Below are 24,007 nucleotides of genomic sequence, written 5' to 3'. Positions count from 1 at the left end.
AAAGAAATGTGGAATCTTTGAGGAACATTGAGGAGTTTCTCATGATTATGGCAAATACCAAATACAATACGAGTTTAGTTCAATAACTTCAAAACACTTACATCCAATTTTTAGGTGGTGTGAATGTTTCACCTCTTACTAACAAGAACACTAGTTACAGATCATTGGTGTCTTTGTTAATTAGTCCTTTTTATTTTGTCATATGACTGTTTCGATACTTAACTAAAAGCACCAAACATTGATTTTTCTGAATATTATCCAATTATCATGAAACAAAACTTGCTTTTTAGATGAGTTGCAGAAACTATATAGGACACAAATTAGAGCTGCCTGTTGCCCGTTCAGCCAGTGAAGAGATTTTTCCTGGATCCTTTTTCTATCCTGAGATGAAAAATGATTCTACAGGTCAGAGCACATTTCAGTATTGTGTGTTCTCTTTTCTGCCAAACTCTTTTCTTTGTTTCATACTGGATTTTTATTTTTTTCCCTTCCTTCTTATTGTAGTTCCTTCACTACTCCTATAATGTTTCTTTTAATATAAACTCAGCTTTGTCTTCAAATTTATTGTTCTTAATATTTTGGATGGGTAATAAGTCAAGATCTTTCAAAATATATTCAGACTGTATCTGAAAGCAGAGAAAAGCAGTTGTCATCCAGATGTCAGATGAACTACAGTATGTGAGTGAGCTTGATGGTCTTGGTCCAGTTTACTGTCAGTATTGTTGGATACCCAGCAATGTACCGAGAAGTTAGTGTGAACCAGCACTGTTATCGATAGAATCGATGTTCCTGGTGATTAACAATCTCATGTAATTCATAAACCAACAGGAAACAGAAGTGAAAATTTTAATATGCTTTAGTTTTAAAGTTCCAAAATTGTTCAAATATGTTTTACAGGGTGATTTACTAAAAATATTTCTATATGTATTACAAAATTGTTCTCCATATTATTAATTCTTTTTAGATCACAGTCAGGCAAAAGCCCTAGTTTGTGTGCCTCTTGATGTGAATGATACACTGAGATGTTTTAGAGAAACTCTGCAAAAGTCTAAATATCACAGCAGAGCACTAAGACACAGCAGAAAACTACTTTCATTATTTCTTGCACACACACAAGGTGAGTTATTTATTGAAGTGTTTCTCATTTAATGAAATGTATATGCATTTAAAATAATAAAGAGTGAAAGGAACAGATTTTTCTAAATTTAAGTTTTATTATTATTGACAACTAAAAAAAAGATAGAATATGAAGTTATGTATGAAGTTCTATAAGCACAAGCTCTAAGCCTGACTTTTATTTTTATGCAACTGTGTCACTTGTCTGTCTGCAGCCGTACCTCTGGCAGAGGACTGACTGGCAGATTTTCCCAAATTTGTTTTCACTAGCAGAGCACATATTTTCATTTGGTTACACTGACCAATGAATTATGTCCAATAATTTTAATCAGGGGACACTCAGAATTATAGCATAAGAAACCAAATGAAAATAAGCTGTTCGGGAATTGTATATTTGCTTGACTAATGTGGTGTGGAAATATTTGTGGTGCTAGAAATAGTATGATACTTTTCCAAGCTGTTCATATAAATCACTTTTTTGATCTAGAAAATGATGGAAAAGCAATCAGCAGTCATATCTCTTCAAAGAAAAAGCTGAAATTTAACGTAGGAGCTGAACTGATATTTCTACCAACACCATGTGATCTTTCTCAAGAAAAATTTAATTTCTCCAGTATGGTGGAGAGTAAACCAATACCACAGTCACAGCTTTCAGTAATTATCTCTTCCTATGAACAAACAATAGGTAATTCTTTTTCATAAATTTCTACTTACAACTAAGAATAGTGACATTCTGCCTGTGTTTATATATGTTTATTCCAGTACTATTTTGCTCTGTCAGACAGCTGTAACCGTCTGAAAGCTGGTTTCCAGGAATACACAATACTTCTTCCTGTTGACTGAGAAAATCTGCATTAGATGCTAAATAAGACACTAGTTAGATCATATTCTCTCCAGTTATCTTATGAAAAAGCATTACTTCAGTGGTGTTATACTGATGAATCCACAATTCAGAATTTGATGTAACATTTAGCAGATTAATTTTAATTCCATGACAGGTTTTTTTTCTTCTAGCAAACAGACTTTTCAGATTTTATGCATTTGAATGAGATAGAGTTACTTAGCTTCCATCTTACATTCTATTATGGCTTTACTCATACAGTTACAGCTCCTCACTACTACTACTTTTTGCTGTATGGCAAAACAGGTCAAGTGTACTAGGTTGATACATGCTCTAAGTGATTTTATTTGAAGTAAGTGATTAAAATAGAAGCTCTATGCAGGCAGTGTTGTTTAGCAGGGCCAATGACCTCCTTCACATTTTATCTCCCAGAGGAAGAAATCTGAGAGATCTGAAAACACAAAGCTACAAAAACTTAGGTCCTACTCTTGTTTTCAAAGTTAGTAGAAATAAGAAATAGTAAGTTTTCAGGTAAGATATACAAGTCCACTAAATTTTAAAAAAAAAAATTCGTGCATTGAATTACGTGTGAATTCATGTCTACTCAAGCAAAATTTGTTCACAATTCAATAACTGGTTTAGTGATGTGACTATTTTTTTTAATCGATTGAAAATAAATAACAGGAATCCTTGAAATGAATAAGCAGAGAGACCTCAAGGTACAGGCTGTACATGAACTTGGAAATCTTCACTTTTATGCTGGAAACAAAAGGTACATATTTACTGTGTTAAAAAAGTGCATTGTTTCATTTTTTTTTGATTGGCAGTCCTATACCCCTCAACTGTTGTGTAAGTTCTTGTGCTGTCCTCAAGTCCTTATAACTTCTTTCTTCTAACTCACTATAGTGTATATTTTGAAAGGCTTTTTTCCTAGACATTGTTTATTTTTCTTAGTTACCTAATTGCCATTAAGCAAATTAATTTTGTATCTCTGTGTTTTTAAGAAGCAATATCTGTTGCTTGATGATTTAATTTGAGTTCCAATAAATTTTTTGGCCAGGAATGGTATCATTTCTGTGTTGTAGAGACTGTATTTAAGTTTTTGACCCAATCAGAGTTAGTTATATCTCAGGCAATAACGGACAAATGAAGCAAGTCTTATCTTACTTTGGAAAATGTCAGCAACACCATGTTTTTTATGTCACAGAGCTGCTTTTAAATACTGGAGTCAAGCCCTTGATGAAACACTCAACATTGCTGATGCTCTTAACAACTGGCAAGAGTTAGGTTTACCAAAAGATGCTACAGACTGCTTTGCAGTTGGAAGATGGACTGATATGAGTCAGAAATTTCTTTCTGAGGCTGGAGTTTGGGGTTGTTTACATGCAGCAGTCTTAGTGGCTAAGATAGCTCAGTAAGTATCTTATCTATATATGTATTTCTTTCATATTTTAAACAAATTGGTCATTCAGGATATTATGCAATTTGAAATTAATTAAAGAACAATAAAGAGTTGCTATAAAAAGGACTTGTCAAAAGCAGAGGAATTTTTCCTTCCAGGAAGAAAGCTGCTCTTTTGGTGAATATTGTTTGTTCCCTTTCCTTGAGTGCTCATCTTTGATCATAATTGTAGCTGTATATTATATGGAGAGATCACTGAAATAAAACAAAATGATAAAAAGACATTTTATATAGGATTTTACAGTCATATTGATTTTCAATCAAAATATCACATCTCCCAAGTCATTGCACATATTAAATATTAATGTATCTTGAGAGCAGATTTACTGCCTAAAGTACTAGTGTTCTGGTGAATTAAAACTAAAAGAAATTTGAATTACTGTATTAAAGTCTACCATCAATAAATATTTCCATCCAATACTCCTTGACTGCTGGTAAAACAGTATGGATGTAATTCTGAGCTGTTCCTCAATGTATTGACAAAACATAAAATTTAGAAGTATCCAAGACAGCTTTAAATGACCTTAGAAACATTATAACCATGAAAAGGCAGAGCTTCATCCCAGTAAACTGCCTTATCAGTGGAGCAGATCATATTAATAGCACTGTAAAATATCTGTAAACCAAGGCAGCTTTGAAAGTATTAACATGGGTATTTCAGGATTAACTGTCATTGCCACACTTAGAATTAGCACCCAAAAGGAAAAGGAGTGAGTTTAAGTGGATTGTAAACCACAGCTCTTCTAATTCTGAGCTGTGGTTCAGTCTTGGGTCCAAGCAGGCAAGACCCAATCCTGCTTTTACAGGTGTTTGTGGCACCTCTTTGCTGCACTGTATACTATTCCTTTGCTGCCAATATGTGCATTCCAAATTCTGGCTTCTCCCTCAGGCGGTTCTTTTGTGTTCAGGCCTGACTTGGACTGTTAAACATCTTTCCTTTGAGTTGGTCTTTCTACAGCAACTTAGTCACAGGCTGTAAAATGCAGATTAAAGGATTCTAATATTGAATTAAAGATTCATGTAGGTAAGAGTACCCTGCTACCTGTATGGTTTAAAGCTCTGATAAGGTACTGTGTGGGAGTCATTAAATTTAGCTAGACACTTGCCATGCGAAAAATTCACATGTGCTAGTTATCTTAGGCTTCCTTTATGGAAAGAAATACACTTTAAGGTGTGAGTTGCCTAATCTGCTTTATCTTTTTAGTCCTGCATGAGATTAATTTTTCACTTAGATTGCCTGGTTCTCTTCTTTAAAAAGAATCTTCACAACTCACTTTTGTCTAAGTATGTCTTTGGTCAAGTGCTTCTTTCTTTGCATGGCATTACTGAGCACCTATCTACAGAACAGGGAGCTGTTTTCCAGTAGGGAAAACATCTAGATTGTGTTAGTATCATTATTACATTAGACTAAAAAAAAAGAATTTCAATAATTTATATGGAGGGGCACATTCATATTTCTTATTATTTGTTGTACTTTAGGTATATAACAACAGCACAGGTGAGATTACGAACAAAATACTGCTATTTTTCTGCTATACTTTTTAAGGTAAGAATGTAATTTCAGTTCAAATTCATGAGGTTGTCAAATTGCTTCTAAAACTTAAATCTCAATGACCCTCTTTTAAAATATTTTTCTTTTTATTTTGATTGTAAAGGAAAAATGTAGATCAGAGGTAGTTGAGGATTTATGCACATTAGATACGATGTTTTTATTCTTTGTTTTTTAACAGTATTCCTGTATTACAGCTTAAAAATTATCACTTCAATAGGAGGCTAGTATCTCAGAGAAACAATGAAATACTGAAAAGTGAAGATGACTAAAATATTAGACAGTCAAATATATTTTTCTTCTCTTGAAGTATTCTGCTCAGAAAGAGCTGAATGACATCAACAACAGTACAGTGTTCTCTTTTAGATCTGTAAAGTCTTCACAGATTGTTTTAAATTTTCAACCAAGGGCACAGACTCTTTAGAAAAAGAAATTTTTGAATCTTTTTTAGCACTGAAAGATATTAGTTTGTAATACTAAAATCTCAGCTCTATAAGAAGTTAGCACTAAAAGTAGAGGATAGTAAAAATTATCCAGTTTCGCCTACAAAGAAAGTATGATCATTAAAATTAAGTTTGCAAACTTCCAGAAAAAAATATAGAAGAAAAAAGCATTACGGTTTACTTTTAAATGGAAGTTTTAAGATCCTGGTAACTAAAGTACTGTAGGAAAAAAACCAGCAAGTATTCTACCAGTGGTACTCTACTGGATCAATGATTACTCATCCCAGTGCAGCTTCAGGAAGTTATCTGTCTTCTTCCAAAACCAAGCAATGCTGTTTTCTACTATCTTGTGCCGTGATTGTAACTGTGTGACCTGTGCTAGGCTACACTAAAAATCTATTTAAGTTCACCAAAGGGAGCACAAATTGAAGAAACAAAGATAAAGGATAATTTTTACTAACTTCTAGCACTGTAATCCTGAACGATTACAAAGCTGAATAATGGTGATTCCTCCTTTTGACAGAAATAGTAGTAAGCATTTGTTCCAGTTGAAATAATTGTAACTTGACTGAAGTGGGTCTGATATTAATTGGGAAGGAACAGCTTGCAGGGTGATTGTCTTGAAAAATATAATCAATTACTGTCACTGTACCTTGCGAAGTTCAAGCCCATAATTTGTTCTTTGAATTGGAAATCTTTTATAACCTTATTTAAATTCCACCTCTGGTATAGGCTTCAGGCTTGTTAATATCTCAAATCCAAGTATGTAAATGCAAATTTCTCTAGGATATTATTGCTAATCACACCAAAATAAACACAATTGGGAAGGAATATCCAGCATCAAATACAAGGCTAGCACTCCTCCATTTTTAAAGGAGAAACATTTAAATGATTTCCTTAAATTTCATGTTGTTTTTAGTTATATGATTTAAGCTGCACTAGCTGATAAGCTGCACTAAGTGACCTAGTTAAAGGTGTAACTAGGGTGGAACTAGCTTTTAACTGGCCTTACAGTCAGCAATTCTCCCAGAAATGATGGGAGAGATACTGTCCTTAGACTATTTACAGCCTTTTTTTCCTCCATCAAGTTCACACGTAAAGGTTTTTCATGTATTTTTCTGGAAACAGCTGGATGCTTAAGGCATTGATGGATTTTCATTTATGAAGTCATTTATGAGTTGGAGTTTATTTCACTAATACCTGTACATCTTTTCACAAATAGTTTATTATTACTTTCAGACTCTGTTTAGAGCTTCTCTTCCACATCCGACATCTGATTGTGACTTTGTACAATATGAAACAAATATTCTTATTCCTGGTATTGACCTGTTCTCTGATCGCTACAGAGCTGATATCTCTACTGTAGTTGCAAGTCTGGATTTCCTTATGTTTGAACTACATTGTGCAAACCAAAATTTAATAGTAAGTATTATTTTCATACTCTGGAAATGAATTGTAAGACAACAAGTCTTACTTTCCTCTGTGGGTGTACCTAAGAGATTCCTCAGAACCTCTAGCAAAATACTTGTAATAGTTAGTTCTGTGGCACTGAGATAGAGCAAGGTATACAAGTTTTAGATGTCCAGGGAACTTGTTTATTCTGGAAGACGACAACACATGGTTCACTTAGCTTAGGCATTTTAGAGGAAATATATACAATATACAATTTAAAATACACTGTACTGAGAATCACCTTAAATGCATTATGTCCAGAATGCTTTCATTAATTTTACATTCACATTCAGTAAATAAAAGTCCCTTCTGCCTTTCCCTCTTAACGTTGATCATGTACTTATTTCCTCCATTCAATGACTGACCATTTTGACTTTAATCCAACTTCTTTCAAAGGTGCCTTGGAATAAATAGATTGAATTGCTTACTAGGACTGAAAAAGATGCAATTCTGTTTTAGTTTAATCCTGTATGCTCTAACAGAATTTCATGTCAGGCGTTATTATGTAACTCTATAAATAACTCTAAGCATGACAGAAAACTCCTTCAGAAAAAGTATTTCCTCCCATTTTAATGAGTTGAATGCACCTGTGGGAAGATCCTGCAAGTAGCAGAGCCAATGCCAGGGAGGGGGGAAAGATCACATGGCTGGCAGCAGAGGAGTAAGAAAAGGCTAAGTGGTAGAGATGGAAGAGGAGTTAGGAGGAGGCAGAAAGATGTTACACCATTTTTTTTGTCAGCAAGCCATTTGTTGGATTGATTTCTTTTGGAACTTCAGGCTGTCTATCTTACCTTCCATTGTTCACTTTGTTATTTAGCTTACTTATTTAGCTTATTTATCTAACTGTCCTTCCTGTGGGAGATCAAGTAAAATCAAGGAGCAGACAGTTACCTGGAGGCAGGGGCACTTAATTTGACTGCTTGCTTCATGTGGCCATGCACACTTGATTCTTTCTGCACTTGTACCAGCAGAATATAGATCCAGGTCATAGATCATGGTCAAAGCAATTGCAGTTTTAGCAGGATGAGGGCTTCATTTCCACTGAATGCTTATTGTGTGGGAATGTTTTGGATGGTGGGCACTAAGTTGATTTGACACTTAAATCAAAATACATCAAGATTCAAGTTTTATTAAAAATGAAACTTCAAAGACTAATTTTGTCTACTTCAAAATATCAGTAGGAAACTGTATGGGTACAATTAAAACATTTGCCTCAAGCATTTGTAATCCAAATTCAGAAGTGTTAAGCTACGTTATGAAAACTTCAAGTGAATTTGCCAAAAATCTAACAATGCTGTTAGCATTTTCCAAGCTTGAGGGCATTTTAAAGTGGAGCTTTAATGTAAAAGCTGAGCAGTAATTAAATTTTGGAAGTTCTTTCATTTCCAATAACAAATAAATCTGTTAGGAAAGAATCGTCTTTTTCTGAAATATTATATAACAATAAATAATAGAATCATAGAATGTTGAGGGTTGGAAGGGACTTTAGAGATCTTCTAGTCCCAACCTCCCCTGCCATGAGGATGGACACCTCCCATCAGACCAGGTTGCTCAAGGCCTTATCCAACCTGGCCTTGATTACTGTCAGGGCTGAGGCATCCACAGCCTCCCTGGGTAACCTGTTCCAGTGCATCTCCACCCTGACAATAAAGGACTTCTCCCTAATATCTAACCTAAATTTCTGCTCTTTCAATTTGTATCCATTACTCCTTGTCCTATCACTACAGCTCCTGACAAAGAGTCCCTCTCCCTATAGGCCCCCTTCAGATATTCGAAGGATATACATTCTGTATACTTTAATAGAACTCAATTTTAAAATGTTAGAGGTTTTTTTTTTAGTTGCCCCTACAAAAACGTTCAATTTGAAATGAATACAAATGAATTTGTCAGTAAGCCTCATCACCGTCTAGTTTAGTTTACAATTGGTGTAATTTCACTTAGAGAGTTGCAGGACTTAATTGTATTTATTTTATAAAGCTTACAGAATTCTATTCTTCTGTAACATTGCTGTCTTTATATGATAAAGAAGACGTACGCTCTTCTGAGATGGTAATCAAAGAGGCTTTATTTGAATTTGGCGCTTCCTTATATACCTGGATACCATGTGACTTTCTTAACCAATGGGATTGTCTGTCCCCGCACATGTCCCTTGATTTCTCTGCCCCGGGACACGCCCCTACATTCTTCTGTTACATGTATTGAAAAAATATGGCATCAAGATGCAGAGAGTTTTAGAAATCCCTTATATCAACTTATTTCCAATAGGTTTACTCACTAATGATGTAGTAAAAAACCCCACCTTGAACACAGAGAATAATTTGGAGAAAATTCACTTGCTATGTTATGAGTTGCATATAAGGTGGTATAAAGGGTAGCTTTAGCCGGTTGAAGAACTTTTTAACACATTCATCTTTCATAGAGCATAAGAGAAGTAGCGGTGATATGTGACAGTCAAAGCAGTAATCCCATATTATCTCTGTATTTGTGATATGTAATTGCAATGTGTATTTCCCTAATTGTGCCCTGTATGATGTTTATAACTAGATGACATACTATTTTACTACAGATTTTACCATTGTTCACATTATACCAATATATTGTTTCTGAGATTTGTAAGGACCCAGCTAAATGCATTGAAGGGAGAATCTTCAAGGTAATCAAATAAACTTTCTCACAAAACATTGTATTTCAAATAAACTTTTCATTTCTTTGTTAAATGTAGTCAATTTAATCTTCATATATATCTCTACTATGAAAAATAATGCTCTGAAGTTCAGCTGTTGCTTAGTTTCTTAGCAGAACAGGTTGTAGGGCTACTTTCTAAAGGCAATTATTATTTATATTCTCAATTTTAGCAGTATGCAGAGTTATTTATACAGTTTTACTGTTAATTTTCTACAGAGGCTGTTGAGTGCTTCCATCATTTCTTTCTACTCTCTGTTTAACAAAGAGAAGGTTTTCCTTCCTCAATCTAAACTTTTTGATATTTTTTATCTTGTTCTACTTTTCTTTTAAATGTTTTCTCAAGTGCAAAACATCAATGTTTTTTTTATTCAAAATGTTCACTTTTGGATTTGTTATCACTATCATGGTGGAACAAGGCTCCACTGAACCTGGGAACAGATTTTTGTCATTTCACTAATGTTCGTTTGTTTTGTTTTAATTTTTTTTTCTTATTGATTTGTGGTTTGGTGTTTTTTTTTGTTTTTTTTTTTAAGGAATCTAACAGGTATTAAGAGTCAAAGTATTATTGGTTTTAGATTATTTTCAGGAAATGCTAATATGGGTTAGGTAATTTATTTTTTTAATTTTTTCACAGATTAAAGTACTTACAGATATAGGATTTTTTACAGAGGCCTTTCATGAACTGTCTTTACTTAACTGTGGAGAGAGAATTCCATGGAAAATACCTGAAGGATACAGAACAACTGAACAAGTGAAGGTATACCAGAGAAGTATAACATCGAACACTCCATTTTCTTCATGAAACTGCACATACTCCGTATCTGCAAGTTATTACATATTCCCAAGAAATTCCTACATTTCTTTCAATAGATGGGTCAAATAGTAGACACTGAATGACATTAATTTCTCTCACTGAAAAACAGGAACAAAAAAATCAATTTTGAAACATATGTGCTGTTTTATACAGTGAGTACTGCAGATAATACTGTAAAAGAAAAAGTGATTTCATAAGTATTCATATGAAAAATATGGATAAAGTTCTTGCACCATTAATGGCCAAACTCCCACTGCCACAACCAGGAGCAGGGCAGCTGAAGGGCAGCTGGAGCAGCCCCAGCCCAGTGGCACCTCTCTGGGGCCAGAGACAGGCTGGGGCTGTGCCAGGACATCGGCCTGCAGGTGCGGGTCAGGGTCAAGCATGGGGAGAAGAACCGGGCTCAGACACAGCCCCAGGATGGCCGCACAGGGCTGCTGGGTCTGGCTGAGGACAGCTCGGGGGGTCTGTGGTAGGGCAGGGCTGAGGGGAGCTGGAGACTGGCCCACCGATGGCTGATATGGGGTCCTGGGCAGGGAAGGGGCAGCAGCAGGAGATGCTAGGCAGTGCAACCTCTTGATGCCCTCAGAGCCTTGACAGTCACATCACCTCAGACCAGTTTGATTTTCTCAATATCTAGCCGCTGATGCGCTACAAGGGTTGGAAGCTGTTAACAATTGAGCTGGACTTTTGTCTTACCCGTGAGCATACCTGTGCAGGGAGATTGGGTTATCGGGCAAGCTTCCCCCATAACAGTGGTGTATCCTTTCCTTGTTTTCCTAGCCCATACCAAAATAATCTAATGATGTAATCCTGGATGAATGTAATCAAGGTCTCTCCTATCTGAGTGGTGCTTTTGGGTAGGTGACATCATAAAGTATGTGTGCCAGCACTAGAGATCTGGACTGAACACCAGGTGAAGTTTAGATTGAATAGTAGGGGAAATTTCTTCACCAAAAGGGATGTCAAGCATTGGAACAGGCTGCCCAGGGAAGTGGCTGAGACACTATCCCTGAAGGCATTTAAAAGATGTGTAGATGTTGTGCGTAGGGACGTGGTTTAGTGGGACTTGGCAGCATTAGGTTTACAGTTGGACGTGATGATCTTAAAGGTCTTTTTCAAGCTCTGAATGATTCTAAGACTCTGTTTGGTAGAAGACTAGTGGGACAGGTGAGGACACCCCTTTTGACAGCAACATGGATTTAACTTTGTTGTACAGCCACTTTCCATATATGCAATATATGGTATTTCTAATGACATTTCTATGATATTTCTAATCTGGTGATAATTAGAGGCTAGTGCTGAAAAGGGAATTTCTAACCCATCTCTATGACTTCATGTTTGCTTCCTTTACTCTGTGTTGCAAACACTGAAGCTGGCACTGCAGAGAAATTTGAGTTTAATGACCTGAGTTGAAGGGAAATTTTCCCTCTCCCACCTCACCAATTTCTGAGAGGCAGTAACTGTCTGACCCATGGCCTTGAATCTCCTTACACTGCAGCCTCACAAATGCTATAACTACCACAGAGCAGCAGTATCTTTTTTGGCAATAGCCAACAAATCAATGTATAAGCTAATTAATAATGGAACTGCATTTATGATAGAATGCCAAAGTTTTACATTTTAAAAAACCCCAGAAATATAGACAAACACTTCTCCTAGAATAACCTGCAGTGATACTTCGTTTTAAATGAAATATGAACTTAATAAAAAGTAGAATTAAAATACATAGCAAAAAGGTAACCTTTTTAATTTGCCACTGACATTTTCATACTAAATGTATGGGAAGACAAGAAACTGAAATCTAGTGATTTTCCTTAGAGCAAAAGCAACATTACATTCTCTCTCGGTTGAGCCATAAAGAGTTATGAGCATCCTCACTGGAACTGCTTCTGCAATGCTTTCCTGTTCATGGCTACAGGAGAATGCATTTATTCCTCACTGATACTAATCAGGTTAAAACGCATCTTTAAGTCCTTTTCTTACTTCGTGTATTATCTGAAGAGCTCACAGAATTAGTGAAGTCTGTTTGATTTGTCCTTTATCACCCCACAGATGAGTGTTCGGGTCAACAGTAGAAGAGGTTCAGCATCAGATCTCTAGTTAGGGTGTGACGTGTAGAAGCCAAGTGCTAGCTGGACTTTTGTGCAGCTCTCAGAATAAAAAGGACCCATGTTCCAGGGAACGACAGAGATGATATAGGGCTACATCTGGAGTATAGAGTTAATAAATGAAAGCTGGAAATGATCTTTACCTCTGCCTTTTTCTCCCCCTCAGTAGACGGATTTGTCTCCTGGTGAAAAGGTAAAGAGCTTTTGAGCAAGGACTAGGATTAGGATTAGGGTTCAGAAAACTGAAGCACATATAAAGGAAGAAATAGTTGTTTTAAGAGCTCAAATGAGGCTAAGGTCTCAAGTTCATCTTAATTTGTAGCTCTTGTTTTCATTCCATTCACAGATCTGTGCTCTGGTGAAAAGCAGAGTAGACATGTGCTAAATCTGCAGTTAGCTTTGGAATTCAGAAATGTAAAGAAAATAAAGGCAATTGATGGTTAGTGTTAATAGAGCTCCTAGAATTTGGAAAAGTACTTTTATTGGTTTATGCCTTTTTGCTGGTGAATGGCATAGGAGGTGTAGAGATAGTTTTGTGTCTCAGGTGATGGTTCAGAAGCGTAAAATCCATAGAAGCAAAGTAATTGTTGGTATTTTCAGAGTTCTCAAAGTAGAGTTGGAAATGCACTACACTTGTCCACTGCTCTGCTAACTCATTTATTTTATACTCATATTTTAACACATTACTTATTTTTGGTTTTGTCTGTTTTACAGGCATTACAGAAATTTGACTCCTCAAAATCTCTCATGACTGTTACAAATTTGCAGGTAAAAAAAATCTGAAAGAGTTAAAAGTTTTATGCTATACGTAAATATTTATTTCTCTGGTTTAAGACAGAGATTATCTAGTCCAGAAACGCTACTTGTTATCAAGAAACCCAGTTAATAGAAAACATATTCTTCTAAATGGATTACCATTTCCTAAATTTTAATTTTATGGCACACCTTTCAAGGGAGGGGCAAGTACCATTATCACCATTTTTCATATGGAAGACCTAATATGTACAAATCTGTGACTTGTCTGTGCAAAACACTAGTAGAATGATTCAGGTTTTGTTGTGATATATAAGATCTGGTGTTTATGCTGCTAAAATACTGAGAATATCAGTCCTTTAATGTCATAATTTCTATCAACCAGAGCTGTCTTCACAGACTTGTCCTAGTTCAGATGGAAATTGAAGTCCATTTCTGGGGGAACAAAAAAATTAAAACTTTGTAAACCAGTTGATGAACAGTCATTTTGTTTAAAATCACATATTCATCCATAACTTATTTTGTGTTTTCTTCTTTTGGTAATTTCCTTTTATTAACCTTGTCACAGATCCATTGAGTGAGCAGGGGTAAATGTTAGCAGAAGGTGAAAAAGTTGTACCGTTAAATTGATAAATTAAACCCCCTACACTTTTCCCATACACTTTTCTCTGTTTTGTTTACAGTAGGTTTGTGTGTCTTCTACAACAGTTGATATTAGAAGACAGAAATGAGAAGTCTACAGCTTTTGATCTCACCAATTTCAGATTTATTTTGAAGTAGTGCATTATCCTGAGCTTTTGATTGGAACACTTCACAGTACATGTGGGGCTCTTACTGGTTTCCTTATGATTTCCCAAATCTGTGTAGAATTTCAACTTCTAAATTTATTAATCTGAAATGTGGATATTAAACTTGAGATAAAACAAGAACGCTATAATGAATAATAAAAAGATTCCGTGAAATACACTGGAATGGTCTCATAAAAGACTTTTTTCCTTGCTTAATCTTTCTAGATAGGGTGAATTGTAACAACACACATTCCTTAGAGTTGAGGTTTCTGAACTACAAATTTACCTGCAATGCAGAAAACTAGAACTTGTGCAGAGTAAGAGCTGTAACTTCGTAGATGTACCTTCTGCTGAAAAACTGATCACTGAAACTGTAACAAGTGCTACTAAGGGGTGAAGTTTGGAAAGAAAACGAGCAACTTATTCAGAACGGAACATATTACTAATATTATTCATGTTAGTTGTTGATAAGTGTAATTATTAATAGAAGCAGAATATGTCTTGCTAAAGAAAAATGTAAAATATGTAATTTCAAATAGTCCGAATTGCTAACTTTGTTGTAGGTACTGGAAGACATATTTAATTGGAGTCTATCTTTAACAATGGCGCCACTGTGCAACCAACAAATTATGAATAAATTAACCTTAGTCAAAATGCATTTCATCATTTGTCTTTCTGCCACAATAAATAATATACCTGCAAAAGTTGAAAAACATGTATATTCTGCTGACGACAACAGCTTGATGGAGCCAAGCAAAACTGCAGCATCAAAAATAAAAGGTAATTATAAGGATGGTGGAAAAGCACATTTATTCTGCAACTTGTTTCAAGCATGTTTTTTCTGCTTTTAACTGCATATGAATCAATCTGTCATATTATGAGCAATATTAATATTAAATGTTGCTAAAACCCAGTAATTATTGAAGTAATAAGCATTAAGGTTTGTCAAGATTTTTTTAGCTAGTGTTTCTAATATTAGAGTGGTATTTCATTATTACTCACTTATTTTGATATTGAAAGTCCCCACTGTAGGTAGAGAGAAAAGGATCATATTCTTTAAATTACTGAGAATGCTTTGGTTCTGTGTCTGTTATCTGTATTTTATCTGTATTTGACAGTTGATGCTGATCAGAATTCAAGACAAAAGGAACAAAGAGACACAATGGTGCAGCTTGTTGACTGTAAAGATGAATTAAATATGGCCATGCTGAAGGTAATTTTGGTTTTTAGGAAAAAAGGATTAAGAAACTGCAAATTTTGCCAAAAACATGCTAATGCTTTCAATGTAACAGAAATTACGATGAGAGGATGGTATGAATGAGGGGACTAGAAATTTCTGTTTCTAATCTGACTGTAATCTTACTAGGCGTGCATGAAATGTTGATTTTTTGGTGCAGTTTTTCAAATGATGGGAAATATTTTCACAATCAGATCTCAATATGCCTGATATAGTATGATAGAGCATAAAGGGTAAAGACTGAATGGGATTTCAAGATAAAATCATCTCCTTTCAGAGGATGCCACCTGTAGAATGTCAGAGACTCTTTGAGGGTGCAGTATGCTCTACAAATGAATGGAAAACCATTCTCTACCATATGTGCAATGTCTCAAATTTTACATGTTCTTTCTGATACTTTATTTTGAAGAAAACATACCACAACTTATTAGCTTCTTTGTTTGAAGGGGTTTTGTTTGGTTGTATTTTTTTTTTTGTTTAATTGTAAACTTTATGTTTGGCAGTTTCACATCACAAAAAAAACAAAATTAAGGACTGACATATTCTTATTACTTGTTACAAACAAAGTAATGCACAAAATACATCTGGAGAATGGAAGATGATTTTGTATTGCAGTTGGTATAGGTCATAACTAAAAATTGAAAGTTTTAGTATAACTTGAAAATAGCATCTTGAAAATAACTAAAATAGAAATAATAATTTAATTTTTATAGGGCTGATATAAGAGATATTTCTTACCCTTCTGATTTTTCTTTAATGGTTCTATTCTTTTGGGGTTTTTTTGTTGTGGGTTTTTTTTTGGTTTGGTTTGGTTTTGGTTTGGTTTTTTGTTTGGTTGGTTTTTTGTTGTTGTGTTTGTTTTTTTATTTTGAAGTAGAGCTCTGAATTCATTGATGAAACTGATCAAAAAATAGTATTGGATGATACAGATCTTTAAATTAATTTTTAATTCTGCTTAAAGCTCCACAGTTGAACTTTTCTTTATAATTCACTTCTTTTTAGATTTGTTTTTCACAGAAAGACTGTAAATTATAGTTGAGCTTTCAGGATATATACTGCACTCAAGGATATGTCAAAGTATAGCTAGTAAAGAATGCAATACTTCTTGCAACATCTTTAATGTTGTTTTTAATACTGTATTTTATTGCTTAAAATTATGAAGCATAGCTAGTAGTATAGTATAAAATTATCAAGTATAGCTATTAGATAAAGAAGGGGAAATTAGTGAGTAATATTGCTGAGCCTTAAAATATGTAGGCAATAAATAATACAGGCACAGTTAAGATGTTGCTGCTTTGAACACAATAATTCTATAAACCTAAGAAAAGCAAAATTACACATACAGCCACCCCATTTATAGAAAAGGCATATTGCACTTAAGTTGATTTATTTTAAGGTGCGGTGATAGCAGGCTATAACAGAAAAAAAAATACTTTCAAAGAAATTTTTTATTTCTTTATTTTTTGAAATCATACAACACTGTGTTCTTCTCTAGGGGATTTTATTGACAGAAGCTGAAGAAAGTCTTAGCTATCTTGTACAGAACATACAGGAAAAATATGATGGGAACACATCTCGGTATTCTGCGGAAGATTTAGAGGCTCTTATTGAGGCCAAACTTGAGCTTGCTTATATTTCTCAGCAAAGGCATCAAGCAGCTTTCAGGTAAGTAATGTTATGAACAACTTTATCTTGCACAGTCTTGACTACCAAAGATTTTTAAAAAATTTCTTTATTTCTACATTAATATTCTAAGTCTTAATAGTCATCTGTAAAAACTTCATTATTGTGTTTACAAATGTAAGATACACAGGCATTTAATTTTTTCATTATTGTTTTATTTTACTTTTTAAACTGTGATCATCTATATGATTTCTCTGTGAGCTGTTTTTGTGACACAGTGTTATATAAAACAAAGAAAAGGTTACAATGTTCACTGTTTTTGTTAAAGTCTGGGTGTGTTAGGTCATGCATTTTCTTATAATTTTAAGGTGTACAAGAGAGCACTAATGTTATCTCTGATCTACTGAATTCTACTTTGTTCTAGAACGCCCTGTGTTACTGTTCTGAAGAACATTTCTTCTTGATGTACTTATTGGTTTCAAATTAAAATGTCAAAATTATATTTTTTAAATAATGTGATTGAAAACCATTGATGTAACCTTTAACATATTAGAGTAGCTTTTAGCAGGCATTAATTATATAGTTAGTGATAGTATGTAAAATACTGTTGGTTTTACAGGATCTGCCTGATATTTTCCCCAAATTACAATTCCCAAATTCTGTGATATTTTTTTTTTAGATTCTGATTTCTTTTGGAGAATTTAATGAGAGAAAAACTGATTTTCTTTGATATATTGGACATACAGAAATATATTAAATCTTTGTAGATGTTACATTCTAAACATTGTTTGGATCTTTTAGCTAAGAGGATTCCTCTGTTTAGCATACCTGTAATTTTACATTAATCTGTGTCAGAAGGATAGTAGTTTAACAATACATCATTTTTATTAGTGGGAGGCTCTTTTTATCTAATTTTTTATTAGATGGAAAAATTTTTGAGGATACAAATGGCTAACTACAGATGCAGTATACAGAGGTGTAGCACTATCATGTGCCAGACTATATTGAGATTAGGTACAATGTAATCAGTATTTGTAATTTTTTCTAGGTCTAATCTGACTAAACACACCAGAGTTGGTACAATAAATCTTATATCACAGTAAACATCAAATAAAAAGAAAAATGAACCTTTTTATTATTGTTGCAATAGTGATGAAGATTGCTTAACACTCCTACTGATGAAGTAGTATCAGGCCAATAGATAAATTAGTCTCAGTATGATTTTTTACCCAATTAAAAAAAAGTGTTTTATTCTATGACAAAACAAACCACCTTTCTTCTCTCAGCTCCCTTAGGTGAATAAACAAACCTCCAAATCAATACCTTTTAAATAGCACAACTTCTTTTGTGTTGCTATCATATGGCAAAAAAAAAAATTAACAGGAGCTTCACAGTGCTGTATAGACTACTGAACTGAGAACAGTAACAGTCTGCAGCATGGTCTTTCACCCAGGTTTTGTTTATGTTATTTTAAAAGATAGCAGTTTCCTGAAAGTTCAGATACTGTACTCCCACTCAACCCTGAACTTGTGTGGGATCTGCTGCTCCAGCTGGATCCCTACAAATCTATGTGGCCTGATGGGATTCATCCCGGAATTCTCAAAGAGCTGGCTGATGTCATCGCAGAATCTCTCTCAATGATTTTTGAGCAGTCTTGGTAATCTGGAGAGGTCCCAGCTGACTGGAAGCTGGCAAACGTCCTGATTTTCAAGACGGTCAAGAAAGAGGACCCCGGAAACTATAGGCCTATCAGTCTCACTTCAGTGCCTGGTAAAGTTATGGAGAAGATTATTCTGGAAAGTATTGAAAAACACCTGAAAGACAGGATAGATCAGTCACAGCCAGCACAGCTTCACGAGAGGAATGTCCTGCTTATCAAACCTGATTTCCGCTCTGCTCTGCACTTGAATATTGTGGCCTTACCTTGAATATTGTGTGCAGTTTTGGGCACTGCAATATAAGAAAGATATTAAGCTGTTAGAGAGTGTCCAAAGGAGGGCAATGAAGATGGTGAAGGGCTTTGAGGGGAAGCCATATGTGTAGTGGCTGAGGTCACTTGGTCTGTTCAGCCTGGAGAAGAGGAGACTGATGGGAGACCTCATTGCAGTTACAACTTCCTTGTAAGGGGAAGAGGAGGGGCAGGCACTGATCTCTTCTCTATGGTGACTGATGACAGGACCCAAGGGAATGGCCTGAAGTTGTGTCAGGGAAGGTTTAGGTTGGATATTAGAAAAAGATTCTTCACCCAGAGGGTGGTTGGGCACTGGAACAGGCTTCCCAGGGGAGTGGTCACAGCACCAAGGCTGACAGAGTTCAAGAAGCGTTTGGATGATACTCTCAGGCATATGGTGTGACTTTTGGGAATGGTCCTGTGCAGGGCTAAGGGTTGGACTTAAGCATGCTTGTGAGTCCCTTCCTACTCAGCATATTCTGCGATTCTGTGATTGAGTAGTAATGTCATTAGTCAAGGTGCGAAGTGAGAACTTGTAGGCTGTTTGTGGACATTTCTCATCATGAAATATGTCTATTTCAGTGTCTTTTGAATTAGATTAATTTACCATAAATTGTCAAAGAAAAATCAACCAACCACTGGGCAGTGACCTCATCATGTTTTTGAGCGTCATGGATTTTATAAAATACAATACTAGTAAACAAGGAGAAATTTGCAGACTTATGAAATATCTTGTGCATAACTTAGTTTGATACTAGGCTTGGGAAAACCTGCATTAGTAAAGTTCTGTCCCAAACTTTCTCACCCTGCTGAACTGGTTCCAGTGTGCAACCCATTTTCAGTGAAGGACCCTTCATTTTGCCATGCAGTTATATCCTAGAGTCTAGTTTCTCTGTTGGTTTATAAATTGTCTTAGATTGAAGAAGCTTTTTGTCAAATATCAAGGACTTCAATGGATGTCAAGCATTTTATGGATCACTTTTTGCGACTCTCAAATTTTTGATGGGTGTTTAATGTGCCTTATATATTGGTAGTGGTCAGCAGCAGGAAAAAAAAGGCATCAAAAAACAAAGGGTTTGGGTTTTTTTAACCTATTTTACAATTTTATTGCACTGTCATCCATGGCAACTGCTGATATATCTGCCTCAGATACAAGTGAAACATTTCTTCAGACAGCTGAATGTTTTCTGTCTGCCAGCCTAGAAATCAAACTTTGCATGATATTACAGAAATTCATCTTTTTTTTTCCTTTGGCAAAATGACTTAGTGGTGAAATTGTTATAGTCAGCTGTACTTTCCTATTTTGATCATCTTGTCACTTTCTGATTCAGCTGATAAAAGGATGTGTATTTTGTCAGGAGAAATATATAGACACATCACTCGTGTTGACAGCAGAAGAGGGTCACAAAAATTTCATCAAGGGAAGCTTCTACATTACAGCTTCTGTCTTGCAAAAAAATGTATGCCTCAGAATAAGTTTATGTATAGGACAAATTCCATTGATCTGAAGGAGAGTACTTACATGGTGTCTGTCCTAAGAATGTGAGCTTTCTAATTACCTAAATGTGCCTTGGTCTGTTTATGTGAATAAATTACTGTTTAAAACAATACATATATGAGTCTTTGGGCTTGTGGCCTATCTTTTACTTATGGCATTTTTATGTAAGCATGTAGGTAAAAACAGCCTCATTTTCAGAATTGCTAAATGTTGACAACAGCAGTTAACTGGAGGCAGTGTTGTTCAGGAAGTTAGGTTAATATTTCTTAAAAGCCTATATACTCTTAGGTGCTGTACCTTCTCCAACGTAGCATCTCACACAATGTTTTGAAAAAAGCCAGGTTTTGCTGTAATTTTAACTTTGACGCCTGGTTTCAGGGGAGAACTCTTAAAAAAAAAGAAAGAAAAGTAGTTGGAATATTTCATTGAATTATCCTTACTGTCTGTTTGCTTTAATAAGCAAATTCTGTTTCGCCTTTTCCATCACTAGAAAGAAGCTTATCATCAAATTCAACATTGATTTATTCTGTTTTCATTTTGTTGAATAAAACTGGGGTAAAAGGATGATGAAGGAGATTCATAAGGATTGAATTCTGAGAGGTAAAAGGCAAGATATTAACAGCTTTCTTTCTCATTGTTACTTTGGGGTCTATTTGTGCTGAATTGGTGTAATCCATCCAGGTCTGTGTCACAAAAACAGCAAGCAGGATAGAATCAGAAATGACAGGAAGACTTTAACTACCCTCTTATCTCTGGAGGTTATCCATCCTGTGGTTAGATATATGTTGACAGAATAATGTGAGTAATTTAGTAGTTCAGCTCTTGTTCAGACTTCTTTGTGCAAGATCTTTGCCTTTGCAACCATTAGTCTAGAACACCTTAAAAGTAGTAAATTCACACAGACCTTGAATCTCTCTTGCATTAATAGCTCTTTACAGTGTTCCAGCAGTGTAACAAGGACTTCTTTTTTTTTTTCATATGCTTCATAGCAGCCAGTGTCTATATAAAAACAGTCTCTCTGTGTAAAAAACCAGCATAGGTGAGAACTTATGGTTTGGAACATTTGTGATTACATTTGAAACAATATCTTTTAAGTGGTGAGGTAGGGATACTCTCTGGTACTTTTCAATTATTAAAAGAATCTTTCTGTGGGCTGAGAATAAGTAGAATTGTAAAAAAAACCCAACCAACCAACCAACCAAACAAAACCAAAAAACCCCCACAAAACACAAAACTAAACTAAAAAATGTTTTAGAGAAGAGGTAGGAAAGTAGAGATTTACAGATGTAGAGGAAAATGTGCAATTAGAGATGGAAAACCAATTCAAATAGGCATTGATTTTGGCAGTTCTCAGAATATTTTGGGTGGCATGTTCTCTGGACAACATCCTGTTATGAAAAAGATCTCACTATGATGGCTTTGCAGGTGTCTTCATAGCACAAAAATAATTGTATTTAAAAGTTTGCTGTTATACATTTTTATACATGATATACATTTTTATACATGTAATGAAAATGGAACAGTGTATCTGAGAGCTTTAAAAAGACAGCATAAAAGGAAGAAAACCCCAGTAGTCAACATTTCAAGAAACCTGACAGTATTTTGAGATCCCAGCCCATTTTTTTACATGTGGTGTTGAATGCTGCACCAGTCCTAATGGTATCTGTATCTTTCTAGATGCTTTTCAGAGTGAACTCCAGAAAAGGATTTAGGACTATGGCGGGGGGGGGGGGGGGGGGGGGGGGGCAGTGATTACCATGTGATTGCTTACGGATGAGGTTTTGCCAGGACAGCACCTAGGTCAATTTTTGGTGTTTACTGGGATCCTGTGGGTATTTGGCCATGTGCATTTAATAGAGGGATTAACATATAGCCTGGAAAGGCTTTAAGGAGGAAGATGTTACCTTACCTTTCCAGTTGTGGATGAGATACAGAACTGTCCTAATATATATTGTCATTTTCAGTGTTTTTACATATTCTAATTTCTAAGAACCCATCCCCGAAGACAGATGTGCCGTCATCGGTCTTGATCTAGTGGTTGGACTAGATCTAACAGTTGGACTTGATGATCTTAAAAGTCTCTTCCAGTCAAAATGATTCTATGGCTCTATGTGTGATTGAAAGTTATAATAGAGTTCTGTTTTGATTGCACCAACAGAATATGATATGTATTAGTTTATTTGTTATTATTGGGTTAAGACAAAACTACTTCTCTTACTTTCTCAGTTTCATAATGCAGTACCTACAAATTCAGAAAATTGAGTGCAATTTTTTGTTCTACTGAAGCAAAAATCTATAACTGCTGATTTACATCTCTGAAATAGTAAAAAATTAAGTATCTATTTTAATAAAAGCACAAAGTGGCAGAAATAATTAGTATTTTTAAATAATACTGCTCTGTATCACAGTATTGCTTTGGCTTTCTCTGCAATTCGACTTCTCCAAGATGCAAAGATTTTTAGGATGGAAGTGACACATTTTCAAGAAGAAAAGGATGAACGGGAGTGTTTGGTATGTGTGGATATTTGTTTTAAACTAATCTTTCTTAGTATATGACGTCTTGTATTAAGTGTTGAGTGATTTTCATAATACTAGAACATAGCAGTTGTTTGCATTTACCATTAACGTGGGGAAAAAATGATCTTTGACATGCTTCAGGTACCTGATTGCCTAAGGTGTACTCAATGTGTCTGTAATCATCATTATAATTTGTATGTGGTTAGGAAATACAGTTTTTGTTTGTATACTCTCAAATGGCAGTACTGAAAAATCTCCTTTTGTTTAAAAGCCCCCAAACAACCAGGAAGTGTAAAAAATAACTATCAGGTGAAAATCTTACATTATTCAGTTAAGGTATTTTAAGTTTTTCGATTGAAAACCTACTTCAGATTATTCCCTTTTGAAGAGACAGACTGACCAGTTCACACCATTGCTGTGTTCCGCTTCGAGCAAGATTTCAGCTGACTTCTGTTGTCTGACACACAGGGATACTGAGGTGTGCTTTGGAAGCCTATGTGCTAAGCCTGTCGGTCAGACACCACAGCGAGTCAAACTGACTCACGTGGACAGAGCAATTGAGCAGTGAGGTCAGATTTTGTAATGCATAATGCATAATGAGACTGGACTTTCTTGCATGCAATGTAATTATTTTCTGTCTCTGTTGCATATCAAGGTCTTCTGTCTCTCTGCACTTGCTTCTAGGTTTTCTTAGGACCTTCCTGTAGACAGTAACTGAGCTATCGATATTTTTTCCTCATTTGCATCAATGCAAGTCAGTCATGATGATTTTTTGTAAACGGAAAATGCAGGTGGTGCATTGTCCATTGATTGCTTGCTGAAACAAATTATAGAATATGGACTGTAGAATTTTAGTAATAGAAAGACTGTTTATAATGTGTGAAGATGGCATAGTGAGTAGAGCTGAGAATTCTCACAAACACTTCTAGTACTACATTACACTAATATTTGTTTCCAAGCACCAGAAACACAGAAAACTAGAAATCAAAAATAAAAATTTCTTTGTAGTCACTAGTAAGGTACCAGAAATTGATATTGATCCTATTCTACAATTAGACTTCTATGTGCCTTAGAATTTTGTGTAATGTTCCTGTTTGAGAAGAATAAAATCCAAACTGTTAAAATTATTCTCCATAAAAAACATATTATATGGTTATATTTATTTAGT

General features: G+C 35.1%; 1 protein-coding gene across 4 annotated transcripts in view; it reads left to right on the top strand.

Moving 5' to 3' along the window:
* The window catches only part of CFAP54 (cilia and flagella associated protein 54), a 108,178-nt gene that overhangs the window by 59,783 nt on the left and 24,388 nt on the right, over positions 1-24,007 (top strand). For 3 of the 4 annotated variants that reach the window (XM_027732276.2, XM_027732275.2, XM_027732274.2), the window contains exons 40-53: positions 291-405; positions 965-1,117; positions 1,604-1,801; positions 2,642-2,729; positions 3,165-3,371; positions 4,898-4,964; positions 6,650-6,832; positions 9,429-9,515; positions 10,182-10,304; positions 13,187-13,240; positions 14,577-14,793; positions 15,132-15,226; positions 16,746-16,915; positions 22,731-22,833. In XM_027732276.2, the coding sequence (XP_027588077.2) occupies positions 291-405; positions 965-1,117; positions 1,604-1,801; positions 2,642-2,729; positions 3,165-3,371; positions 4,898-4,964; positions 6,650-6,832; positions 9,429-9,515; positions 10,182-10,304; positions 13,187-13,240; positions 14,577-14,793; positions 15,132-15,226; positions 16,746-16,915; positions 22,731-22,833 (1,860 nt within the window). The remainder of the gene's footprint in view (positions 1-290; positions 406-964; positions 1,118-1,603; positions 1,802-2,641; positions 2,730-3,164; positions 3,372-4,897; positions 4,965-6,649; positions 6,833-9,428; positions 9,516-10,181; positions 10,305-13,186; positions 13,241-14,576; positions 14,794-15,131; positions 15,227-16,745; positions 16,916-22,730; positions 22,834-24,007) is intronic. The other variant, XM_039378218.1, reaches the window with a different exon arrangement.

The sequence above is a fragment of the Pipra filicauda genome, unplaced genomic scaffold (genome assembly GCF_003945595.2).
Source record: "Pipra filicauda isolate LSUMZ 115617 unplaced genomic scaffold, ASM394559v2 scaffold132_size2486313_pilon, whole genome shotgun sequence".
Classification (NCBI taxonomy): Eukaryota; Metazoa; Chordata; class Aves; order Passeriformes; family Pipridae; genus Pipra; species Pipra filicauda.
The sequence above is the reverse complement of the archived record's forward strand: the minus strand, read 5'-3'. Positions and strand labels throughout refer to the sequence as shown.